The sequence below is a fragment of the Clytia hemisphaerica genome, unplaced genomic scaffold (genome assembly GCF_902728285.1).
Source record: "Clytia hemisphaerica strain Z4C2 unplaced genomic scaffold, Clytia hemisphaerica genome assembly, whole genome shotgun sequence".
Taxonomy (NCBI): Eukaryota; Metazoa; Cnidaria; class Hydrozoa; order Leptothecata; family Clytiidae; genus Clytia; species Clytia hemisphaerica.
The window spans coordinates 804416-830723 of NW_027103473.1; the positions used below are offsets into that span (position 1 = coordinate 804416).

The 26308-nt window shown below is 33.2% G+C and overlaps 2 protein-coding genes across 2 annotated transcripts; one reads left to right on the forward strand and one right to left on the reverse strand.

The window, feature by feature from the left end:
• Positions 1 to 7332: 7332 nt before the first annotated feature.
• On the reverse strand, positions 7333 to 16707 carry LOC136798529 (proteasome subunit alpha type-3-like; the record flags this gene model as incomplete). Its single annotated transcript, XM_067055159.1, has 11 exons — positions 7333 to 8440; positions 9115 to 9179; positions 9597 to 9664; positions 9835 to 9881; positions 10449 to 10514; positions 11088 to 11160; positions 11956 to 12029; positions 12479 to 12547; positions 12739 to 12771; positions 16005 to 16128; positions 16613 to 16707. Coding segments are annotated over 11 exons (756 nt in total), but the record flags the coding sequence as incomplete, so codon positions are not given.
• A 4066-nt stretch (positions 16708 to 20773) lies between these two features.
• On the forward strand, positions 20774 to 26153 carry LOC136798408 (uncharacterized). Its single transcript, XM_067055015.1, has 5 exons — positions 20774 to 20782; positions 21147 to 21273; positions 21992 to 22018; positions 22261 to 22383; positions 24952 to 26153. The coding sequence occupies exons 1-5, from the start codon at positions 20774 to 20776 to the stop codon at positions 25431 to 25433; spliced, it is 768 nt and encodes a 255-aa protein (XP_066911116.1). The 3' UTR covers positions 25434 to 26153.
• The last annotated feature ends 155 nt before the right edge of the window (positions 26154 to 26308 follow it).

Here is a 26308-nt window from a genome sequence, read left to right on the forward strand (position 1 = left end):
TAAGCTTTCTCCAGCACCCTCGACTCCATGGCTTATCTAACCCCCTTACGCTATTGATGATTCTGATGGACGCGTTGACGGGGGATATAAGCCCTGGTGCACTTTAAAAACGAAAGTACTTTTAGGCATGTACGCGAAACGTATGTCGATTAGCATAATCCCGCCATTTTACAAATTCCGAGAATTTGAAAAAATCAAAACAAGCTAAATAATGGCTGATGTAAATAGTAAATTTAAAAGTCAAAGACAGATTCTCAAAATGAAGAAGTTGAAGTATGAAGAACTCTTGGCAAACCAATCAATTGACAAAATTGCAAAATGTCATTTAAATGAAACTTGATTGGCAGAGAAAGATACTACGAGACCTTGATAAGCAGTCTATCCCTGCACTGAGCGAACTGGAACTGCTTGTAAAACGATTTTTTACAGAAAGACAAAAGGACTATGGAAAATAGTTTAAAGATTCACTCGAAAAGACCCTCTGCTGTCCACATATAATTGTTTTGCTTGAACTGATTTCCAACAGCAATCTTGCATGGTTCTTTATAATCTGATCACTTGTGATGAATGAGACTGACTGATGTTTATACATTTTGACATCTATCTTGTCCATGACCATGGGCATCAGGAGTATGAAAAAGAAAAAAGCATACATCTCCAGTGATTGCTTGACTGGTAGTCAAAATGAACTGATCGGTACAGAAGCTTTTACAAACGACAATAATACAAACTCACTGCAAAAATGTTCTGGTTATGGTTTATACAATTAAAAGCTTGGCAATTATGTGAACAATTCTAATCAACTGATGAATGTGTAAAAGCAAGAAACTTCAAGTATTGAAAAAGAAATAAATCTGTTTCTTTAATGTTTACCATGAAACAATTCTTTAAACATATTCTATTACCAGACTGAAAATTTATTTATATTGACCGTAAATGTCAAAAAGTATACAAATTAGTATGGTATAATACAGTGTGTATATTGGACTAAATTTGACAAAAAATGTTGAAGCTGGAAGTATTTTTTTTATCGGGATAAAATTTATGCAAACATATAACAAATCTGTCATCTAGATTATCAATTAATGACATTTAGACTTTTTTGGATTTCAGTTGAATTTATTCTGACCTAAAGATTATGTTTCACTGTCGTCATCATGTTCTGATTTGCTACATAACAAAATTTTTGGAAAGTTTTCCATAGAGTCTTCAGTTTTTAACCTATTTTGAGGAGTACTTTTTTTCATAAGCTGTATTAAGTGTCAAATTTTATTATTTTATAGATGAATATTTCTGGACATTGTTTCAAAAGATAGCAATCAACTACATTTTGGTCAAAATTCCAGAATAGAACTTTAAGATTATATATGTCTTTTCAGTTCAAAGTTCAAGTTCTGTTATTTTGATACAAAATGATTGAGAAAATTACTACAAAAAATTGAATACATATCTCTGCTTTTTTTTTGTAAATGTCACATTTTCTTTGGAGCAAAGCTGTTTCATTTTAAAGCATCTGATACTTTGAAGCTGAAAGGACTGATAAAACAAGATTTAATTTTTGGAACTTTTTTCAATCAAAAATTAGGAACATTAAAGGCAAAAATAAAATTGGGAATTTGTACTTTACCTTCACTGTTCTCGAGACTTGACAAAATTAATTGATAATAAAACCTTGAGGGAAGAAATTTTGGCAGGAATTTAATTTGGCGGGTGGTTGAAAAAGTTTTTTCAGAGGAATTTAATTTGGCGGATTGCTAGAAAAAAGAAATTAGGCGAGAATTTATTTATTTGGCGGTTGAAGGAAATTTTTGGCCAAAAATGTTTTACCAAATAAGCAAAAAAACCTGTTTTAAGGTCTGAAATAGCACAAATTTGGAGAATACATGAGATAAATTAAATTTGGAGGGAATTTAATTTGACGTATGGTAGAAAAAAGAAACTTTGGTGGAAACTTAATTTGGCAGATTCCTGGTAAATCCGCAAAAATTTTATTTCCGTCATAATTTTTCCTTTAAGGTAGTCCTAACAATCGACCTCTTTTAATATTGAATTCAACAAATCTATATTATTTTCAAGCCTTTCCCATGAACATTTTCCATAGGACCAGTAAATATTTCTAACTTTTTTTGTTAATTGAATAAAACGAAATGTTCCAAGTTTATTAAAGTTTCATGTAAAATGTATTCCTGCAGATTTCTTTTGATCATCTACCAAATTTCTAAAAAACTTATTACACCATGTTTTTATTATCAAAACCCTGAGTTGAAAATCGTTTAAAGATTCAAAAGAAAAAATCTTTAAAATGGCACGTATAAAGATTCACACAAGAATATCAAATCATTTTTTACTAGAAAACTCTTATTAATTTAATTTAATTCCAAACTCTATACAATGATTCATAGCTAGCATTAAAATTTCATCATAAATTTCGAATGGGTATTTTACATAATTCAATGTGTTCTAAATAAATAAATAAATTCTTAATGAATGATGATATAGTACAGAAAAACAAAATCACCAAAAATTAGTTATCGCCAAAATTGAAAGAATTGCTTCCTCACCCTGCCTCACCATAATAAGGGCCCCTAATAAGTTCTTGCCAGAATTAAAATTTCCAGTGATTTTCCTAAGGGGCCGTCCACATAGTACGTACGCACTAAGGGGGAGAGGGGGTGTCTTCTCAAAAGCATATGCTTGCGTACAGAGGGGAAGGGGAGGGGTCGAAAGAAAAAGTAAGTACGCAGAAAAAAAATTCACAGCCCTTTTTTTGCTTGTAAAATTGATTGAAAGAGAATAAAAAGAGAATTATTATTCGCTTGTTCCTTAAGGTCGCTACCAACTCAGCATTTTATGGTCGTCGAACAAGGCGCGCGGCTTAATTATTGCATAAATTACATAAATCAAGCCTTCAAAGGTCGCCTTGAGCGCAACAAGAGTTGAAACTTTTCAACTTTTTTCGCTTGGCTGTGCGGCTTCCCTATTGTTCTTTTTTAAATAGCCAATCAGAAGAGACATTTAACTCTCTTGTACCGTGTGCAAAAAGATATCAACAATAGAAAAAAGAAAAAATGTGCAGCATATCTCCCCTTTGTTTCGGATCAGTGGAATGGGAAAAGCGTTCTGCGACCGAAGCGCCCGAGCTGTGCGCCTTGTTCGACGACCATAAAATGCTGAGTGGGTAGCGACCTTTACAAAATATCAGCTGTTTCTCTCTCATGGGAAAAGGGGAAAACCCAAGCCTTTTGAATTTGATTTTTTTTTCAGCCAGGGGGGGGGGGTGTGAATGAAAAAAGTACGTACTCACCAGGGGGTATAGCTATTTGCATCTGCTTGCCTATAGGGGGAGGGGTATATATATACTAAATTTTTGACATTTTAGTGCGTACGTACTATGTGGATGGCCCCTAAGTAACCCCAAAGTTCTATTTGAAACCAGGGGGGGGGTCTTGCAGTTACTCCTTGACACTATGTGGAGTAACTGCAATTTCGGACATTTTCTACAGACACCACCACCCTTGCAGTTATTCCATAGTGTACTAACTGATTTTACCCTCAAAATTGGTGTATACCACCCCCAAAAGTGCCAAATTTGGCAATTTTTTCACTGAATTCCTCATTTTTGATACCATTTTACTGGGTACGTCTTATCAACGACCGTTCGATTTTTTTTTTACTTTTGAAAAAAATGTTTTGAATTTTTTTGCTTCCGGAATTTTTAAAAACCTAAAATTTTAGGTGAAAAATTGAAAAAGTTGCTCACTTAGTACACCATATCCTACCAAAATCGACAATTTTGGGCTTAGGCACCACCCATGTTGCAGTTAGTCCACTGGTGGAGTAACTGTTTTCCCAAATTTTGGTTTATATACCACCACGGTAGTAATTGTCATAGTGTTTATATAATAACTGCATGACCCCCCCCTGTTGAAACACTAATTTTTAGCATAAAAGAACCACTTTATATACTGTGCTATTTGCCCAAATTAGTTTTTGCCAAAATTAAAAATTGCATTTCTCTTCAAAACCACATTTATAAAAAATCCTATTTTATTTAGCTCCTTGCCAAAATAAGTTCTCTCTAAAGTAATTGTATTCCCCAAATTCTTATTTTTTCGCAATTTTTGCCTCTTGCTGATTTCACCATTTTATCTTCAATTGTCCCTTTTCGTTAAATAATTGTTTTTCAGTGAAGTGAAAGTAACAAAGATCAAGCATTTTCACTCTTAATTGTTACACAGTCCATAAAGTGTCCATCAATCTTTTCTTTCTTATTATTTAAACCAGTTAAACATCATAACAGTGGCCAAATGTTTAAAATTAACTTCAACTGACACTGATGACTGAGCAATGCATTTAGTTATTTAGCACCCTGGAAAACCAGGGCTAACAAATAGTGCAATCTCTCAGAGTTTTTATAGCTCATGCTTATTCCAATCAGCCAATTAGTCACAAAAGCAAGATGCAATGATGATGTTGAGGACATGATGATACTTTTCATGTTTTTACACACAAAAACATTATGTTGTTGTACAAAAATCTGATTGAATTCATCCTACTGCTACTGTCAGTGTCGTTCATCGTTCCCAGCTGTGGTGACATGATATGGGTGGACAATTGGAGTTTACGTTCTTGAGGCTGGATATAAAAATTATATCGGCTACTTTTTGGATGAGCAGCATCATATCAGCAGAGTCAGCAGCAAAGCATTAGAGCTGTTGAAAATGTTTTGTTTATTTTTCAAATAATCTAAAAGTGAGAAAGAAAGCAATAATTTCAAGGTTGAAATTTCTTTAGATTTGCTGAGTGTGTTTAAAGCCAGTTAATTTATAGCTTTAACTGTTTAAGACCAGTTCACAGCAGTTTTCTGCACCAACCCTAAAACTTCAACACAAAAAAATATCCATATCAGAGAGCCAAATTTAAAAAAACAGTAATTGGAAGTTGAGACTTATTGCAAGGGTACTAATTTATTTTGAGCCAGTAAAAAACCATTAAAAGACAGAGGAAAGCAATTCTCTATAGACCTTTTCGCCTTTGCGTCCGCCATATTGAATTGTATGCAAAAATACAGGAACGAAAATGCCGTGGTTGGATTTAGTTGGAATGTATGCAAAACATATGCAAGTTTACACAAAGATTAAAAAGGCAACAAAGCATATTATAAATAAATATTATAATCATTAGAACAATAAAAGATGGAATTTCTTAATCCAAAAGGAAATATTTACAGAACAACAAAAGCCTTTTAGGAATTTGTTCTTAAAGACATTGCATATTCTGTTTTCATGCCATTAAGAAATTTCACGAAGACGGAGTACACACATCAAACTTTCAAAACACGCAAACTGAAAGCAGTAATTATGACGTCACACTTTATCAATGCTTTGATTTGATCATTTGGCGGCTCTATTCCCAGGAGAATAATTTGCCGTCAGCCGAATAAGGATTGTTTTTTACCTTCGCGGGTGGTTTTTCAGTTTGAGATTCTGTCTAATGTTATGGTCTTTTGAAGTGCTTGTTCTAAGAGATGAGTGAATATAATTGTTTTTAGTTTTCAAGAGAAGCAAATTTAATCTTTCTTCTACAAGATTACACTTTAATATAATGCCAATTATGCATGTAAGTTTTTATTTAATACTTTCTTTTTGCATATGTTTTGCATACTTTCTAAGGGAATTTCACCACGGCAATTCGGCAACCATAATTTTTGCATACAATTCAATATGGCGGACGCAAAGGCGAAAAGGTCTATTCCAAACAACAAACACAGTCATTTTCTACTTGCATTTCCCTTCCAAATGTACAAATCAACGGAAGCCAAATGGTCATACGGAGAAAAACTATTTACAGCATTTTGATATAAATTATTTTAGTAAGTGTGCTCGCAGCTCGGCTGTACTTGTCTTCGCAACATATTGCCCACACTCAAGCTGCCAGAGTCCAAAGGTCGAAAAATATCAAGATTCTTGATATTTTCTCTTCTAAAGTACCAGGGCCCTAAACGATTCCTCCAATTATACGGTACTGGCCTCTTTAAGTCGCAGAATCGTTTATCGGCCCTGGCTCGCGAGGGTGCTTTCTCCAGCAAAAAAAAGTGAAGCAAAAAATTTACTTTTTAAATTTCGTGCCCGCGGATAGGATCTAGCATTTTAATTGTTTTTGGAGCGCGAGATCAAAAAAAGTAGGCGGCAAACGCTATTTCACTTCTCTCAAACCGGTGAAATTGCATATTTTAGTCACGTGACTTTGGTAGGAAATCCTTCCAAACCTAGGCTTCACTTTTCGATAAAAGTCGCTTATCTAGCCCTTCGGGCTTTACAGATCTGTGGGTTGTAAGGGTTCCAAATATCGTTTTCCCGTCAAAGTTTTTGCTGTATCCCGAAAATTGAAAAATTTGATAACATCACACCGTCACACCGGTTTGTAAAGGTTAAAAACCCGGGATACTGACAAAAAATAGGGCTAATATCATCGCCCTCACCGTCTGATTTTAAAATATCGTTTTCCTTCCCGTTTCTTCCATCTGTGGGTCATTGAGTTTAAAGTTTGTAAAGTCCCGAAGATTAAATTAGAAGAAGAAAGGTATATCTTTATTGTCAAGTGAATAAATAGTAGTAACACGATGGGTATTCATACAGTTTATAGAAGAATATATAAAGCTTCGATAACCACAACTTCACGAACTAAAAACAATTAAAGACTTTGATTTGAAGATACTCACAAAATGGTGAAAATGAAGAACATCAGATTGATGATTTAAAAAAAGCTGGATGTTTAAATTATAAACCATGTGAAATATAAATAAGAGATCCAGCCAAGAGAGTCAAAAAAATAAGTTTTGGGCTTTAAAATTTAATATTAATAGGAGCATTTTTTAAAACTGGAGAATTAACAATCGAGTGTTTCCGTAATATTTTCTGTCATGATGTTCGCTGATCGTTTCATTTACCTCTTCTTCTTCGAAAACGTTTTCCTCGTCCTTTAAAAAAATTTTACGGTTAAATCTTCAACTTGATGAATAGCTTTTCATTCGAAGGTGAAGCTAGGTGAAACTATGTTGCCCTTTTCCTTACCTACAAAACACAAGCGAATGTTTTCCTCAAAACTAAAGTGTTCAGGAGTTATGATGACCTAAGTTAAAACCCTTTTAGATCCATATGCTAAGCATTACCTTGAACCTATGAACAAAGTATTTTCCGATTTCGGCTGTTTTTGGCTAATTTCACACTTCAAAATACGAAAAATAGACTGAGAGAAGGGTAATAAAAGTGTTTAGTCACGCTTATTGTAAAAAAAAAAGAATAAAGGATTGAAATTTAATTCTAGTTGATATCTTTGAACGATTTTATATATTTCAAGTAAAAAGTTCATAAATCAGTTTTATAAATAAAATTTCAAAAACAAAAGTTTCACCTATAGACAGGCAGCTGAGGTCACAAAAGAATTGGACGGGGTGCGAACAATCCCAAACCACTTTTAATTGAAAATATACAACCTAAATATCTAGAAACCATCAACCGGAGTTGTTGAAATTAATTACCGGACGTGTCCGGTAATATTTTAGGACCTGATGACGTCATGCGTGCCCATAGGCTAACTGAAAAAATTTTAAGAACCAACATAGACATATTATATACCGATCGAAGCGTTTTTTAACGTAGATTAAGAAAATGGTCAGTAACCATATCTAAAAATTATGCTATAAAAAGTTAGAACGCTTTTCCTTTATGTCCGTAACGTCAATTTTACCTGTTCGAGACGAAAAAAAAATCAAAAATTCAATCTTATCAAAATTGAAATCTAAGATCGGCATTCGAAAGCTCTCAAAAATCGATATAGAAGACTTTTAAGTGGATATATATGATTTCTCAACCTAAAAAAAACGCGTCGATTGGTATATAATGTCTATGCTTTTTTTCATAAAATTTTTCATTTTGCTTGTGACGTCATCAAATACGAAAATATTTTCGGACGCGTCCGGTAAATATTTTCAAACTGTCCGGTTGATGATTTTGTGTTCAGAAAGGTCATATCTATTGAAAACAACTGTTTAAAGTTTGCTCGCAAACTTTGTAGCTACTGCACTTTTTTATGTGACCTCAGCTGCCTGACCACTAAATACTGTTCTAGTTAACCTGTTAACAGTAAGAAATGTGTTTTACAAAACATGACACCAAAATGTTCCATAATCTACAGACCTGGATAGGCGTGTGAACCATCGTTATTTTAAGGGTAATATAACTAGTATAACTTTCATTATAAGTTGACAAGAAATGTGATTGGAAAGTTCTTAAGAAGATAAAGAAAATTATATAACTGTAAATTCAGAACACTATAGATCTGGATGTATGATGAAACAGTAGGGCCTTTTGGTGTAATGAGTTGATAAACAAGGAATCTAAAGGTCATCGTCAGAATCTGAGTCTTCCTCCATCGCTTTCTGTAAAGTAATAAATAAGTAAGAAAATATATTTATTATATAAATGTTACTGACGAATCATATTGTCATGGCAATAAGATCATAATGCTTTAGAGACATACTGAAGTGTCACACTTTCTTTTTTGAATTCTTTAATAAGAGAAGAATATTTAGCGAGCCAGGAAAATTTCTAAATTTGGCGAGAATTCGTTTTGATGAATGACCCACAAGTTTAATTTTGGCGGGAAGAATATTTGGCTAATTTGAGCAATTTTTTAGGCAGTTTGTCAAATTCGCCAAATTACTTCTCTTAAGGTAATAGCTAAAAGCTCAGAAGGTAAAAATAAAGGAAAGTAATGAATCTGTGACTCTGGTTCCAATCCATTTTAAGTCCTTTAAAGTGAAATTATCAAAGAAGATAAGAATGGACACAAAACCTTAAAATCACGGGAAAACAAGAAAAAAAGTGAGAGATCTCAAAGATTGCAACGGTAACATACGGAGCGTTTTTATCGGCGATAAAAATCTTTTTTATTTTTTTTTATTTGGGTCGCAAGAAGTTTTGGAATCCTTCACGATCCAGGCAAAAGAATTTAAATAGAATAGAATTGGAGTTTTCGCCTACGGATTTATGACAGACAGATACATTTGACATGATTGCGATCAGGAACAATGGAGAAATCGAAGAAAGTTACCTTAGCTAATTCTTCTGCTTCAGACGCAATGTCTTTAGGTACCATCTGATGTTTTCCGTTCGATTCTGTGAAAAAGAAAACAAAGGCGATAAAACTGCGAAATCAATGCAAAAAGAATGTCCGATTCTGTGACCCGGCCTCCTCGATGAAAAATGTCAAAAGAACAAAGGAGAAGACATCAACACGGACGATCGGTTCCAGAAGAATTCAGACATTTTTGATTCCCAGGACGGTTTTACTATTAAAACCAGGAATTCTAAGATTTGTTCCAAATCTTCTGTAAGTTTTCCTCTATTTTGTAATTATCATAGTTGAACATTAAAAACACAGTTGTGTTACAAGACGTTTCGACTTTGTTTGCCTTTATCAAGTGTTTTCACTGTTCAACTAAAATAGTTTTAAAATAGAAGAAAACTTACAGAAGATTTGGTCATTTCTGTTGGGATTGGAAACAACATTTTTAATGAAATTCAATATTTTACCTGCGCCAACCCAACTGAGTTCCAATTCGAATGCTTTGTCTTTAACTTCGTCGTGAACAACGTAAATTCTGAAGAAATTAAAATTGAAACCTATTAACGGGCAATGGTATGAGCTCCGTCGATGAAAACCGACTAGGAGGGGGACGTGGGACTATTAGCTGGTAATGAGGCAAGATAATTTTGAAGATCTTTTTCTAAAATCTCAAAGTAACTTAGTAGAAATTGTTGTACAACTTACATCTTGGCTACTTCTTTAACAGCTTCTTTACACGTCAAATTCTCAAGCTAAATGGATAAACAAATTATATTTGGTATAAAGAAACTCAACAGAACATGTGACACAGATATTCTCCTATCGTTATCATAAATCGAGCCTCAGTTTTGGCCGAAATCCAAAAAAAAAAAAGGTTGAGAAAATACTCATGATAAGCCCATGAAATAAGTCAACAAAAGAAGCAGTTAAGAGTATTTAGGATGGTCAAGCCTCAGTCGAAATCACGGACCAAATAAAAAAACCGTGTGCTCAATTGATTAAGCATAGTCATTATAAAAACACTGGTCTGGAAGGCTTTTGTCTCTTTTTATTGTTAAAAGATAGAGCTTACGTACCAAAATCGATTTGTTTTGCAAACTTTTTGACCATGTGATTAGAAAATAGACCAATCCCAAGAGGAGATTTTGGTAACGTGATAAAAAAGTATGCAAATTGCAACTTGTCTTTTGTTTGTAACAAAAGAAAATTGAACAAAAAGCTAAAACAATACATTGCCAGACCGGGGTTTTTTATAATGACTATTGGATTAAGTCAAATGAAGAAATTTGCAATAAAGAATTGAAATGTAAGAAGTGCACCTGTAATTTTTCGATTTCAGTTTTGGCGTTTTGTCTTGCTTTTCCAGAAGCACACCCGTAGTATCCCTGGAAATGAAAGAATGATTTAGCCGTGTATTGAAAATTGAAAATTAAAATAGCGTGAGTGAAATTTCCATATATCCATTTTCCATATCTTCTACTCTGTTGCAACCAGCTTTTTTGTCGAATCTCGACTGACCTTCTAAAAAATATTTCTACTTTCAAGGTTTGGTGGTATTAGGATGAGAATTTATTAATCTGGACGGATTTTCGTTTTTACAACCGATAAAAATTTCAGTAAGTGATTTGATAGACTCAAAAAACTCTCCATTACTCGAACTTTCCATAGCATGAATTTTACATTTTTAAAGTTTTTGTTTCAACGATTGGCAACTTTTCGGTCCTATCTTCAAACGGTTTGGCGGAATTCGAAGCAACTTTGGTAGAGATTTTAGTCCACTGTCGGTGCCGGAAAATTGGACTTTTTTTAGCCTGGAGCATTAGAATCCGGTGAAAAATCGGTCGGAATGATTTCGGAATCGGATACTCCCTGCAAGGAAGATCCTCCTTGAAATTCAATTGGAGGAGAATTCATTCTGGTAATTATTGACTGTTTTGGATATCAGCATGAATACTTACATAAGAAACACCTGAGGGTTCGATCATGTATAATTCTGGACCATCTAATTTTTCGTACGATCCAAGAAAAACACTGAAATAAACAAAAAGAGCATGTAGCTATAAAGACAAGCACAATGAGGAGAATGGGTTAATATTTTAATTCGGTCAAATTTTCAACGGACACCAATAACACTTTCTCACGTCAGTGCAATGACTTCGAGCAATCTCGCCTGTCAGATATATCCCAGACCCCCAGACCCCCAGACCCTATTACTCGAACTTTTCTTCAATCGAACTTTTCGAACTAATCTAGCTACTCGAACTCCTCACAAACTTTTAAAAATTTCCAAAAGTTCAAGTAAAGTAATTACTCGAACTTTACTTGTTCGAGTAAGTTCGAGTAGTTCGATTCTCGAACTGTTCGAGTAATGGGGTCTGGTATATCCGTACAATAGTAAAGAACTGAAAGGAAATATAATGGATTTGAAGCTGAACTTGAAGCCCAGTCTTAAAAAATGTTGTCAAAGAGCCTTACTTGAGTAAGATATGGAGAAGAGAATTTCTGTATTCAAGGATCTTAATTTGGCCCGGCGAACGGCGAATTTCGCGCGCCAAGAGCACGAAAAAAGTACAATTCGCCGATCTGAAAAACTCGGTTCGCTGCATCAAGTACATATTTATACAAAACAATGTACTTGGCTTGCTAAGAATTCACCGGCCTAGAATCTAAAGTTTGCCGGCGCTAATTTTACGTTCGCCAGCCTATCAAAAAAATGCTAAACTAAACCCCAATTTATTGGATTAAAATATAGTTGACTGAGAACGTGGATCATTTGCAGCAAGTTTTGTGCGTTTCACAATGCTTTAGAGTTGAAGATAATTTTACCTGCAGCCAAAGGGTCTGAGTGCACTGTATAACGTGTAGGCGTGGATGTAACCAGAGATTTTGTCGACAAGGTACTAAAACAACAAAATGTAAGACTTTTTTAGGAACAGAATCTAGGTATGTCGCTTTTCGCGGGTAAATCATTGAAGGTGGAAAGGTTGAGGTTCTGTCAACACTTCAACTCAAATTTTTTACTGTAAGAAAAAGCTTTTTGTGCTCATTTCTCGATTTAACTAAAATCAATTAGTAACTAGCGTGTGAGTTTCAGAGACGAAGACGCTTGGCTTCTGGTTTGTCTAGATCCTGATCACCTGAGGACGACGACAAATCGTCACTTTCACCGTCCTCAATTTTGCAGGTCAGAACTTCGGGGTTTTCCAAATCACTTCAGTCACTCCAACGTCCTCGAAAGTGCAAATACAATAAATTCGCTACTTTCTTGTCGTGTACAGTGCTTTTGAAAATTTGCGACGATGTTATCGAATACAATAGAGGTGAAGACTAGGGACAAGTTTAACTGTACCTTGAGTGGTATGGGACCTCCGTAAACTGACCGATAGTGAGCTGCTTCGTCACGTGCAACCGACACAAGCTATTGAGAAAAACAAAGCATCTTTTTATGATTTTAATTCATGTTAAGTTCACAAGCAAGAAGTTATTAGTAAACTATTTATGTTTATGTCTATGTATATTCCTTTAAAGCTGATGTTTACAAAATATCTCGGACAACTAATTTGTGGCTGTACATAATGAACAAAGAAAACTCCCATAAAAAAGGCGTACCTGTCTGGCATCAGATATTAGACCAGCAACAGCCTGAAGAATAAAAAACACACATGATAAATATGGTTTGCAGATACAAGCTATCGCAATATAACTAATAGAAGCAATTTATTTAGAAAATTTCAATCACGTTTGCATTAGGTTCTCTACAATAAAATGGCCTCAAAATTTTAGAAGTAAAAATGTTCATGTCGGCACATAAAATTGACACATGTTCAAGCAGGGGGGGGGGGGTCGGTACTAAAATCTCAGACATCATGACATTTAGTGACGTGGTGGTATGCAAAAAAGCTCAAAAATGATTTTAGTACCATGTGTACTAAAATACCAAAAAGGGTGGTCCCTTAAAGAAATTTTTGAAAAATCTTAGTATTTTGTTCAGGGGGGGTCAAGCCTCAGGGTACTAAAGCATAGCCTAGAGAGGGTACTTATCTAAAAAAAATTTTGACTCATACCACCCACCCAAATAAGTACCCGGGTACTTAATGACTTTTCCCTTTTAGACCCTATACCCACCCAAAAAGTACCCGGGTACTTAAGGACTTTTCTCTTCTAGACCCCATACCAACCCAAAAAGTACCCGGGTACTTAAGGACTTTTCCTTCTTAGACCCTATACCTACAAAAAATAAATTTATTGCTTATTAATCTTTCTCAATTCTACACTCATCAAATTTAAACCCACCCTTATAACTGTTAATTTTAATTTTCCTTTACTATTAGCCCAACTAATAAGCCAGGCGTAATTTACAGTAATACATTCGGGTATATTGATTGCCTTATTTTTTAAACATGAAAACAGATGAAAACAATGTAAAAGCACTTTTTCACAATCTTACAAAATCTTAGAACAGTTTTAACAGATCTAGTTTCGGAAATATCTGGAAATATAAAAAGTATAAACCAGAGTAAATTAGCAAAACTAAACATAAAATAAGAAACTAATATAAACTAAATATAACCAGTTGCAATAGACCCAAGTAAAATTCACTTTAAAAACGAGAATCTGTAACACTTTTAATCTAAACTCCATTTGTTATACTTAATTGAGCTTTGTTGTGAGTGCCCACCCAGAATGTCTTAGAGAAGTTATTATCAGGTCAAAGCATGCAATCAAGCAACCTATTGTGGTAAATAGAAACAAAATAATATAATACGAAAATGGCTAAAAAGACAAAGTTTCTAAACAGGTTTTTTAATAAAGCTGAATAAAGAAGTAAACCCACAACTATACTGTAATAATGTATTGAGAGATCAACCTTGTTCTCAAGTGATACATTGTTTCTTTTTTCTTAACTAGCTACTCGGCAATCATAATGAATGAGGACTTACGTATTCATCAAAATGTTGTACAGTTACAGTATCAGGGGGGGGGGTCGGTAGTAAAATCTCAGACATATACGAGTAGTAAAAGGATTTTTACGAATTTTTACATACCACCACCCAGACTCTTGGAAGAGGTATTTTACTACCCTGGTAGTAAAAGCTTTTGGGACAATTTGTCATGGAGACCACCTATTTTTTGGTTGCTTTTCGGACTGATTTTGCAAAAAAGCTGAAAAATTATTATTTCTGTGACACATTTTTCACGTAGTGCAAAAATTAATGTTTTTTCCCTTAGAATTAAAGTCTTTTTATATTGACAAAAAATTTCGAGAATTTTTTGTTTGCAGCAAACAACTTTCCAACAGAAAATTTTTTCAAATTATAAAAATTTTCAGATTTTTTCAGAAAAGTCATCCAGAAAATTAAAAGAATTACAAAAATAGCTAAACTTTGCTAATTTTACCAGTTTTAACTACCCAGGTAGTAAAATTTTTTCAACATTTAACACATAGATACCACCCATTTTAGTATTTAACTACCCTGGGTAGTAAAATTTTTTTTCACACCACCACCGTAGTAAACGTCATTATGTCTGAGATTTTACTACCGACCCCAAGTAAAACGCAGGAAAAGCCTCTTCAGGAGCTTTGCTTTCTTATGGGCTTCTGATTCACAAGCTTCTGATAAAAGATTCGAACGTCTAGGAAACTTTTCAAATGTTTTTGTAGTAGAAAAGAAAAAATGTAAGAGAGAGAGAGAAAATATATCAGTGAAAATAAACACTCAGAAGGAGTCCATTACATCACTATTTCACGTGAAAACATAATAGAATAGAAGGAAAGGGAAACACTCAGATGGAGCTCGATCAAAACAAACAAAACAGGACCTTGGCTTTCACTTTCACTTCAAAACTTTTCCCTAAATTTCTTTTTCTTGGCAGGTCTTTTTATGTTTTGATATTACATCAACAATATAAAACAATTTAAAACTTTCTTTTCATCGATAATATTTTTATATGGCAGAATCATGTTTTTATCTGTTCTTCCTGGTTCTTCGTGTCAAATTTTATGCTAGAAGTAACTTATTTTTAACCATCCAATGATGGAATAAAAATGTCACAGGTTTTTAACAATACTTAAGTCTCAAAGCCCTTAAATTATCTTGAAAACAAAATAAAACTACTCACCAGTACTCACCAAAATTGAGTCAAGGTACTTATTTTACAAAGAAAATTCACATAAGACCCACCCAATTAGTACCCGGGTACTTGTTTGATTAAACAAACTTGGCTCCCCACCCACCCAAAAAGTACCCGGGTACTTATCAAATTTTTTTTGGAAAAACACCCACCCCACCGGCTATGCTTTAGTACCCTGAGGCTTGACCCCCCCCTGTTTTGTTCTAAAATCAGCCAAAATGGAGCATTTTTTTAACAATTTTGGAAAAAATTTGATTTTTTTTTTCAGGAATTTTCGAAAAAATTCTTCAGAAATCTTTCAGAATTTTTCCAATTTTTTAAATATTTTTTAAAAGTATTTTTATGTACAGTTTGGCACAGTTTAGTAATAAAATCATATTATTTTGCAGATTGATGCGCTAGATTCGACTAGGTTTGCAACAATGACCCCATTTTGGTAAATTTAAACCCGTAAAAGGGCAAAAAATGGGTGGTATCTATGTTAAATTGCTCAAAATAATTTTAGTACATGTGTACTAAAATAACATTTTCGAAAAATAGGTGGGGGTATGTCAAAAATTAGCGGAAATCCTTTTAGTACTCATGTATGTCTTACATTTTAGTACTGACCCCCCCCCCTGGTTCAAGAGATAACAAATTATCTGTAGCCAGCAAAATGTTCAAATTATGGTGAAAGTTACTTCTTACTAGATTTACAAACTCAACTCAAACCTCAATTAAAAATATTAAATTTATTTTCATACCATTCCCACATGTCTATCAATGGTGAAAATTCGTTTGCCAGTTCCAGGCTCGTACAATTTTGACGTCACAAGTTTTTCCACACCAAAAATGACACCATCTTTACAACGTATCCCAACGGCAGTACTAAAAATTATAAATTGAGGCAAGAAATTATCATAAATTGAGCGCTGAAAAAACGGTGGTATAAGATTTTTAGCCTCGAAATCTTTGGTTATCGGACTTTGATAGTAGTAAGTAATGAGTAGTCAAGTAAATATTAGAAAAAATTGGGCTTTTCCATAAAAAAATGTGACTGTTGAGGAAATTGATTTTTCGAAGTATCGAACCCCCTGGATATCCACTCTTAAAAATATGCTCAACCCCCTGGATGATACCCTCTCTTATAAAGATGCTTACCCCTGGATATCGTATTTTTTACTTGAAAAGACACTTTACCTGCTGGATATCCGCTCCCTTGTAGATATTTAACCCCCTGGATATCCATTTTTGAACAAAAATTGTTAACCCCCTGGATATCCGATATCCTCAATAGGGGGGCACGGACTATTTCTGGAAAAGCTCATTACGATAAGACACATGCTAAATTTCATAATGCTATCTTGCTTACCTGCTATTACTGACAGCTTTATCAGCGTATTCGACTTGGAAAACTCGCCCGTCCGGTGAGAACTGATGAGCAGATAAATCGTACTGAAAATTAAATTACAAAACAGTTTAAGATAACAGGAAACTATCATTGCACCTGATTTTGTTTTCTTTCGAAAAACTGTAAAATAAAATAAATTTTGGGAAAATTTATTTTGGCGAGTAAGACATTTTTTAAATTTCGACTTCGATTTCCAATTTCGACGAATGAACGTTCGTGCAAGAATAAGGGGCTAACTTTTTGAATTTACAGTTCATCGGAAAAAGTTACTCCCTTTTAAAAAAGAAAAAATATTCTCTTCTGCTTTTTAAAAATACATCATTCTAGGTATTTTGTCATGTGTGCATTATATGAATTTAGCCCATATTATTTGTCTGTACACAGACCTCTACGGCTAATTTCAAAATTCACTTCCGTAGAGGGTCTGTCGTCATTGTCTTTTCTCATTTAAGATTTTTCAAACCGACCGCTGCGATGGAGTGTTGATGAGAGAGGGGAGGCGATGGGAGTGTTGCTATTTATAAATCATACTTCATATCGTAGTGGTCTCCGTACGGGAATTTTTTTATCAAACAGACGATTCGCACAGAGCGTACTGTGAAGCGATAGACGTGAGATACACTCTGGTACGAAGTCCCATATCAGAGTCTCAGAAAACTTTATGTGCTAGACATAAGGCTCGCAGAGTTTTATTTGCTTGAATTAATTTTTCGATATCAACGATTCTATAGGTGTAAAAAAATATATTAGAAAAAGCTTCTTTTCAGTGCTTGAATTTGATCCCCTGAATTTTTTCAAATTTTCTTCAAAACTTTTGAAGCAAATTTGAAGTATGAGGGCTCAAAAATCAAGTTAGTCTTTCCTCCTTCGAATGGCGAAAACTTTAGGATTTATAACTTTTTTAGTTTTTTCACAAACTAACTTCAAACTTGTATACTTTTTCTGAAACACCCGGTACTATGATGCAATTGTGAATTTGGACCTAAAAATAATTTTATCATCAATATTCATTATGTGACGAATCGAAAAAGGTTGGACTAAATTATTCACAATTGTTTTATTGAATGCTGAAGGAAAATTACAAATATGGTTACATAGTTAAGGGTAAATAATGTAACCAAAGTAATGTAATGTAAATAAAATTTATAGATTCAAAAACGGTCAACTAAAAAACATTTAAAATCAAGGGCTTATTGTCCATTCATTCAACAAAATAAAAATTTTGTTTCAGAAAATTATATTATATTTTTAGGTCAAAATGTCAATGTGAGAGTTTGGCTGTTATTTGAAAGTAAACACCAAATGCAAACTTTTTAAAGATTCCATTTTCAAATTTCAAAACACCAAACAAAGTAAATTTATTAATAGCCAAGGATGTCTTTCTTTAATTTGATGTTGATTTTAACGTTGTGTTATGTTCAAACAAATGGTGAACGTGTACAAACTTACAATGGACCCAATGGGGTTGTAACAGTGGAATATGGAAGGTTTCAACAAGTAATGAAAAACGGATACTTCAAGCAAAAGTAAGTCGATAAAAGGTTCTTCCAGCTACAAACATTTACTTCTTTTAATTAAATACTTTAGGCGTACAAACTTTCGCGAGCAGAAACTTTGGCCTTCTTCGCAAAGGTAAATATCTTTGAAAATTCTTAACATGGCAATTCGCGAAAGTTTATACTCGCGAAAAAGTCTCAAAAAAATTGGAAATCTACAAAACTAAGAAATCGTAATGAATGTCAAATTTTCGGCATATTATTATCCTTTAATGCCTTTTTAAAGTCGAAGAACAACCTTTTAGCAGATTTAAGGAATCTTTTTGCAATTTTTATTCGAAAATTCTCACTTTTATCCAATGATTCGCGAAAGGTTATGCATGCGAAAAACATTTTTTCCCCAAATTAGCGAAAGTAAATATCGCAAATATCGCTATTTTTCGCCCTCGCGAAGGTTTCTGCTCGCGAGAGTTTGTAAGCCTAACTTTTAATATTTCAATTATATGGCATACAGGATGTGATCCCGCATCTAACCATGCGTGTATCTATTGGATGGTAATATCCTGGCTTGCTTTATAGCTAATTTATTTTATTTTCTATCGTTACTTACATGCAAGTTCAATTCAATTTTTTCATTTCAATTACATTCTTGAAATTCCCTTTACACAATAAGTGATTATATTTAAGTGAGATTAAATACAATGTTAAATTATTAAAATTACCAATCCTTCATTTTAGAACCTATATCGATCAAAAGCCTGGGTACACAATTGCTCAATGCGCCTGGCGTTGCATCAGCCGCTTTGCTAATCGATGCTCCATGTTTTCTTACAGTCCTCCAGAGCAAAAATGTCGTTTTTTTGATGTTGTTCTCTATCAAAACTCTGCTTGGGAATACGTTAAGTCAAACGAATATTTGTATTACGAGAGAAAGGTATGGTATAATACTTTATTTTGACCAAAACTGGTAAAGTTTATATCTTACAATACTATCTTTATCTACCTGAAGATTTTAATATTATTTGAAAAGAAACTAAAGATCGATACTAATAGTAGAGGGCATTTTGTAAAATCGCTCGATTGTTTTGGTCAAAGCACTTATTATAGCTTCAAAAAGCGCAAAAACTGGACAAAACAGCTGTTTCTGGCTGAAAAACACGGTTTTTAAGGGTTAATATCTGGAGTTAGGTACTGAAATCACCTATACTTGCAATATATCTCTAATCTTAATTTTTTGAGAGCTTTCCAAAAATATACAACAGGTCTCCGTTTCCTCAAGCTAAAATTGTCATTAATTTTTAACCCTATGATTTTTGCCTGAGACCGTCATATTTGTCCGAAAAGCACACCAAAGTGTCCGAAAAAAAATTGGAAACATCGTAATTTCGATTCCCCTACCCCTTAGCTTTCCAAAAATGTATAACAAGTGCTTCTAACAAAACAATCGAGCGATTTCAAAAAATCGAACAAAATTCCCCCTACTATAATAGAGTGCGGAACCCAGTGGGCGTGAATTTCGACTTTACAATTTACAAATCTATGGCGTTTCAGAGAAAATCAAGCTCGGAGTCCTAAAGGGGTATCTTTTAGTGGCTTACAGAGAAAAAATTGGAGATAAAGATAAACCATAGCAGTTAGGGTGCACAATTGGAAAAATGGAAATTTATGCAATAGTTTTATTTTTTTTACTTTTCATTTAATTGCCTTATGTTAAGAAAAAGGAAGATCTTTTCTCGCAGAAAATTAGTCCATACGGAAGAAGAACTCTTCCTCTGGCAATTAAAACTACCTAATGATAAATATAGAATGGAAATAAAAAAGGAAGTAACATAATAAACAACTGGTCATCAAAATTCGACAAAAATACGAGAAATAGTTTATTATCAATTCTTGAGACTTGATATTTTGAATTGCAAGGATCCATTGTTTCAATTAGTTTGTTACAAGGTTACAAACTATAAAGACATTAAAACAAATTTTTGTTTTATATGGCGAAACAAGTTCCGGCTTCAAAAATCAGTTTTATTGACAATCATGCTTGATGGTGGGCATTGTTATCAATAATGATTTTGTTTGAAAAAAAGAAGATGTAAAACGAGAAAATCCAATGCAATTCTGAAAAAACGACAGAAATTCAGAAAAAACTAATGATGATGAAATCTCGAGAAAATGCCACCACTTTGCCTTACATTCGAAACGAATAATTCAACAAGCCTCTCTCTAACGATAAAAAAGATATCAATACTGAATTTTGGCCTTCCGAGTAACCATTGTAGGTGGTTAATACGCGCTACAGGAGCAAAAAAATTATTGAAGCCCCTCTATGGAGGGTTTATTTTCGATGATTAAGCATTATATTTGCAAAAATAAAAATAAATATTTTGAATTGACTTTATTTTCAATCATCATAGAGAAAATACATTTTGATTTTGCTCACTCTCTTCATCTTTTTGACATTTTTTGACACAAAATAAAAATCATTCAAATATTGAGTTTTAAAAATATTGAGTTTTAAAACTCAATTCAAAATTGAGTATTTTAGCCGTATAGCGACAAATAAGTGCTTTCAATTTTCACTTCAACTTAAAGGAACATAAAAGTACTTCGAAATTTGTAAACAAACCGTATGCAAACCGTATACGAAATCAAAACAAATGTCACATACCAAAAAAAAAATAAAAATTGATTTTAAATAAAAACTGATTTTATTGTTTCAATTGTTTTACAAGTTTGTTTTGGACACGTGATTTTAATTGTTCTCTTTAATGACACGTGGTTCGCGCAATGTTTACATTTTACTACTTTTATGTCCCTTTTTAAAGTTGAAGAATGAACTTTAAAAGTTGGACAAGATCTTTTTTGTATCTTTGGATGCAACCAGTCTACTATTAAAAAAGGACCTGAAACATCTCAAAAGTCAGTGGAATCTTCGCGAAGTGGAATCTTCAGTGAAAGAAACAGCGAAATAGGAAACATTTTTAAAAAATCTTTAAATTTAGGGGCCGTGCCACGACAAGAAAAATATATGTGAACATGGAAGTTTGTGCGTCCCGAATTTTGTTGATTACACTTTTCAATGTGTGAATTGCTTCTTGCCGTACACTGGCAAGTATTGCAACGAGTCAGGTTTGGTTTGTTTATTAAGCTTATTTCTCTTTCTTTTTTAAAGAGTTGGTAAAATTTCATGTCATCAGTCTAGCCCTCCCTTCATCTCCTCTATGCTCTTTTCCTCGAAACCCTTCTACTGCGTAAGAAAACATCCATTGGACCATTCCATTTTATGACAATACAGGGGATGGACGAACATTTCCAGGGGATAATTCGAGAAGAATTTGCAAGGGGTCTAAAGAAGTGTTTTTTAAACATTTTCCAGGAGGTAAAAAGTTATTTTTGAATTTCCAGGGGGTGAACGACTGATTTTAGTTCGTCCACCCTCACTTTAAGACATGAAAAGAATTTTTTCCAAGGGTTCTTTTGCAAATTTTTCCAAGCATTTTTTTTTCACCTGAAAAGGTTCGTCCACCCCCGTGTATGGAAGTTTTGAGCAGTCATTTTCAGTATCCTCGGAAAGTCAAATCTTGCACGATAATAGTCTGAATTAAAGGCTAATTCTGAAAATTTCACGTATATGATTTATTAGGGAGTTTATTGTTATCCATATATATATATTTTTAATTTCAAGAGAACAATAACAATTGACTTTTAAAGATTTTAAGAAAATCACCTGATCGATGTGAAATTGAGGCCAAATTTGTCAAGGCAGAAAAACAAACCTCACAATTCAAATGTTACTTTTTATTAAACCAAGAAAACTGAAAACTAGCAAAACTTATTCTATTTGTAGGGCCGACAACTGGGCAGCTACATCAAGGTATAGGTTTAGAAAGATTTCAATTTTATGTGATTTCATATTTATGTGATTATTCTTAACTGATCTCAAAGTTTGGTTTTCCCTAAATCAAAACGGATAATCTATCATCCTCAATATAAAGATTAACTAAATTTAAAAAAAAGAGGCTCCCAAAATAACAAATATTAAAATTTGCCTTTCCAGTTTTCCCCAATGTTGTTTAACCTACCACGCATCATTTTATATTTTGTTTCTTTACACAGATATCACAGAGGGAAGAAATGCTTCATGTTCAGATTTGCGTACAAATTTTAATATACCAGGTGGTCGGTATGCTATCTATCCTTGGCGTGACCAGAGAAATATCTCTGTTGTTTGTACTGATGGTAAATATATATTTTCATAAAGCTTTAATTGTTTGGTCTGAACACAGAGCACCATACTTGAATTTTAGTTCTTAGGCATAGAAATTTTCAAAAAGACCTGACTAGATTAAAAAAGAGGTTTCAAATTTAAATTTAGAAGCAACATTTTTAAACTAGGTCCCAGGCCGTCGTCACAGACGACTTGTCACTAATTCATTAGTTTGATCAACGATGTAAAAATAATAGATAACCAACTACCTCTAGAAGGCACTTCTCCCAAGAGAACAACCATTGTTTTCATATTGAAATGAGCACTCTATTAAAAAGCTCTGTGTGCAGTGCAGTGCGTGTTATGCTTTTAGCTAGATTTTGACACACTTTTTGACATCCACTGAATTGATAGAAAATTTGAATTGCAAATTTTGGAATTTTTTTCAAAAGATAAAGGTACCAATCTTTAGACAAATTGACTACGGATCGGCCTGATACCACTTAATCTTCATCTGGATAAATAAACGCTTATAAAAAATGCTGTTATCTGAAAAATATATGTGTGATTTGAAATGCGATATCTCATGTATGAAAAGTGCATGAAGGTTGCATGATACAAAATAAACAGATGAATGTTTATAGAACAATAATATCTAATTAAAAAATTCCTTCTGTGAGGCTGCCTATAGGAAAATACACTTTTTCTAACCCAAATTTTGGAAAAATATACATCACGTGATCGATTTTGTCCAATAGAAGGTTGCAAATGAAGCAAGTTTTTATTTAATTGTACTTTTTATGATGCAAAATTTCATTTATATTTTTACAACCGTAACACGGATGTTTTTTGAGAATCAAGGCAAGTTGGTTATCTCTTATTTTTACATCGTTGGTTTGATCGAAGAGAGCAGACGCAATACTATACACTTTTTGGCCCAAATTTGCCTTAAAATTTTTTTTTATCGAAAATTGGGCTCCATCAGATTTAAACAATATTTATATACCATTTTACACCATTGTGCAAAAATAACAAAAAATACCAAGATAATCGCGAGGAATGGTCATTTTCCTTAAAAATGACAAAAGGGAATTTCACCAAATAAGAAAATCCTATTTTTACGGCAAAAAATAATTTTCTGAAAAAAAATGCTTCAGCCACTTTTAGAGAATCTTGCCCTAAAACTAAGCAATATGTATGAAGCCATTTAAGGCACTTTTTGGACTAAATTTACCCAGAAAACTATCATTTCCAAAATCGGGCACCATCATTTCATTTAGAAAATACCAAGTCAATCGCAAGAAATGCTCATTTTCCCTAAAAATGATAAAAGGGAATTTCCCCAAGTAAGAAAATCTGATTTTCACTGCTTAAAAAATAAACTGAAAAAAACTGCTTAAGCCACTTTTTAGAGAACCTTACTTTGTCTTTATGCAAAAAATCATTTTTAAAAAGGTATTTTTAGGCACTTTTTGGCCCAAATTTGCCCCCCCAATTTTTTTTTTCGAAAATCAGGCTCCGTCACTTTTTGGGTACTGTAATTTTGCATCATTATGCAAAATATCAGAAAAACTAATGGGTTAATCCAAAGAAAAGCTGGTAGCAGACGAACGGACGGACTGAACAAATGAACAAAGGTTAAATTAAAGGACCTCCGAGGACCATCCACCAATTAAATACTTGCCAAATTTAACAAAAATCTTAGGGAAGAAATTCGATAAAAACCAGCATTTTCAAACAAAAACTGTTAAAATACCAAGTCTTGTTACGTTCTTAAAAATTTTCCCATATGCCAAATTAAATCCCTGCAAAATTATACAAAGTCTGCCATCCACCAAATTGTCAAAAATCATTTTGGCAAGCCACCCGTCAAATTAAGTGCACACCAAAATCAATGCACTTAAGGTATTTGCTAACCCACTGATACCAAAAAGTCTAGATTGAGCTTTATTAAGAATAACTTTTTGTTGAGAGAGGTTAAATTTTATTGAAAGGGATAATAAGGATAATTGAGATATTCGACATGCAAAGTTCCAATGAAATCTTTTTGTTTAGCTATTTTAGAAATATTCAAGTAACGTTTTTTTTAATTTTAGCAAGAAAACAATAAAATTTTAACGTAAAAACTGTTTTTAGACATTTCAAACTGTATGTCTTGACTTCGGAAAAAAAGTTTGACAAAAATATTTGGAGCTTTTAGTTAGAAGCATTGTACGCCTAATTTCCAAAACCATGTTATTGTCTGTTCAAATTTAAAAGTACACGTTTTTTAATAAGAACAAACTATAATAAGAACATAGGGCTTCAATGGCCAAAATACTAAGAACAAGTTGAGAACATTTTAAGGCTTCACAAACTCTAAAACGCCCCATTTCTTAGGAAAATGGACAAAAATACTCAAAACGGTGAAAATAAGAACATGTCAAGAACATCCAGAAGCTTAAAGAAATTTAGATGTTCTTATAAAAACTAAACGTGTATAATTCTTTTTGAAAACATCTAATTTTACCATACTTGCCCTGTGCATTTCCTAGGCACCTATCATTTCAATGCAGAATACAGAATTTATGAAGATTTAATGAGGATTCTAAATTTTTCAGATGGATGGACACGTGTTTCGAATTACAACAACACTGAAGAGCCTGTCCAAGAATTGACAAGGGCTACTCTGGAAACAAGCAGCAATGTTGTCATTGATGGAAAATATCGTGCCCATACGTCTTTCTTGAACATGCTAGAATCACTCATTCATTTTGATAAAATTCGCTTTATCTGTGAAGATGATAGTGGGACAACTCATTCAATGTCTTTGAGCCCAGTCAACTCAAATGATTATTACCATGTAATCTTATTTCTTCTTGGTCGACAAACTGACCGTCCAAGAGCTAATAAATTTGGTATTTCACTACCTAACGTAGTCCAGGACAGTCTTTTATCATCAGCATCAGTACCTGAAGAGAAAAGATCTTTCAAGGATGTTTTCGTTTTGACCACTGGTGAAAAATTCTCTTTTGAAACAGGCGATGAAAATTGTTTTAATGGACACGGCAACTACAACTATTTTCTGGTAGAAGTAAGATGAACAGAATATTTGGATATCGAGAAAAAGAAAACTCCAAATATTACTTGGTGTCTCAAAAAGAACTTGCAGGTTTCACGAGCTAATGCCACCAAACTAAGTTAAAGTTGAGCTTTTCCGAGAGAGAGGATATAATCCAACTTAAAATTTCAGGTATAACTTCTTTAAATTTGGCTTACTAAATTTCAAATCAAAATCTTTTTAAGCTAAAACTGGCTTTTCAAAAAGTGAAAAAAAAACAACACGAAACTGGGATATCAAAATTAAATTAGACAAAAAAAGCTTGTTGAAATATTATGATTATAAATGTGGACTTTTTAATAACTCAAGTAAAAGCTTTTTATTGAAATATGACATTTTTATAATTAAATTTTAAACAAACTAAGGAGAACAAAAAAGAAAGCATAACATTAAAGGCATTTCCAATATACTTTATTTATATCTTATATTACTATAATTTAATTTTTCATAGTGATAAGTGGTATCATACATTTCCAAGTTTTGGTCTAAAAGAGTAAGGCCCTTTTTTAATTTTTTAATCATTATATGTGCTTGTAGTTTAACCAAACAAATGCACATGTTTATCTGTATTTACCTGAGTTTGCTGTTAATCATTTTATAATCTTAATAATTCCATCTATATTATCATTTAACATAACATAACATATTTTTTTGTAATAGGATTTTCCTTTATTACCTAACAACGAATCCCAATGCTACAACATTTTTGGCTCTTTTTACTACAATTTTAGACTTACTCTTGTCATCTTGATATTATCGAACTATCACTTCTGATTTTAATTTCTAAATCTCTAATGTCAGTCTGTCTTGGTCACATTATACCTCCATGTCAGAACATTTTTTTTTAACTTCATAGA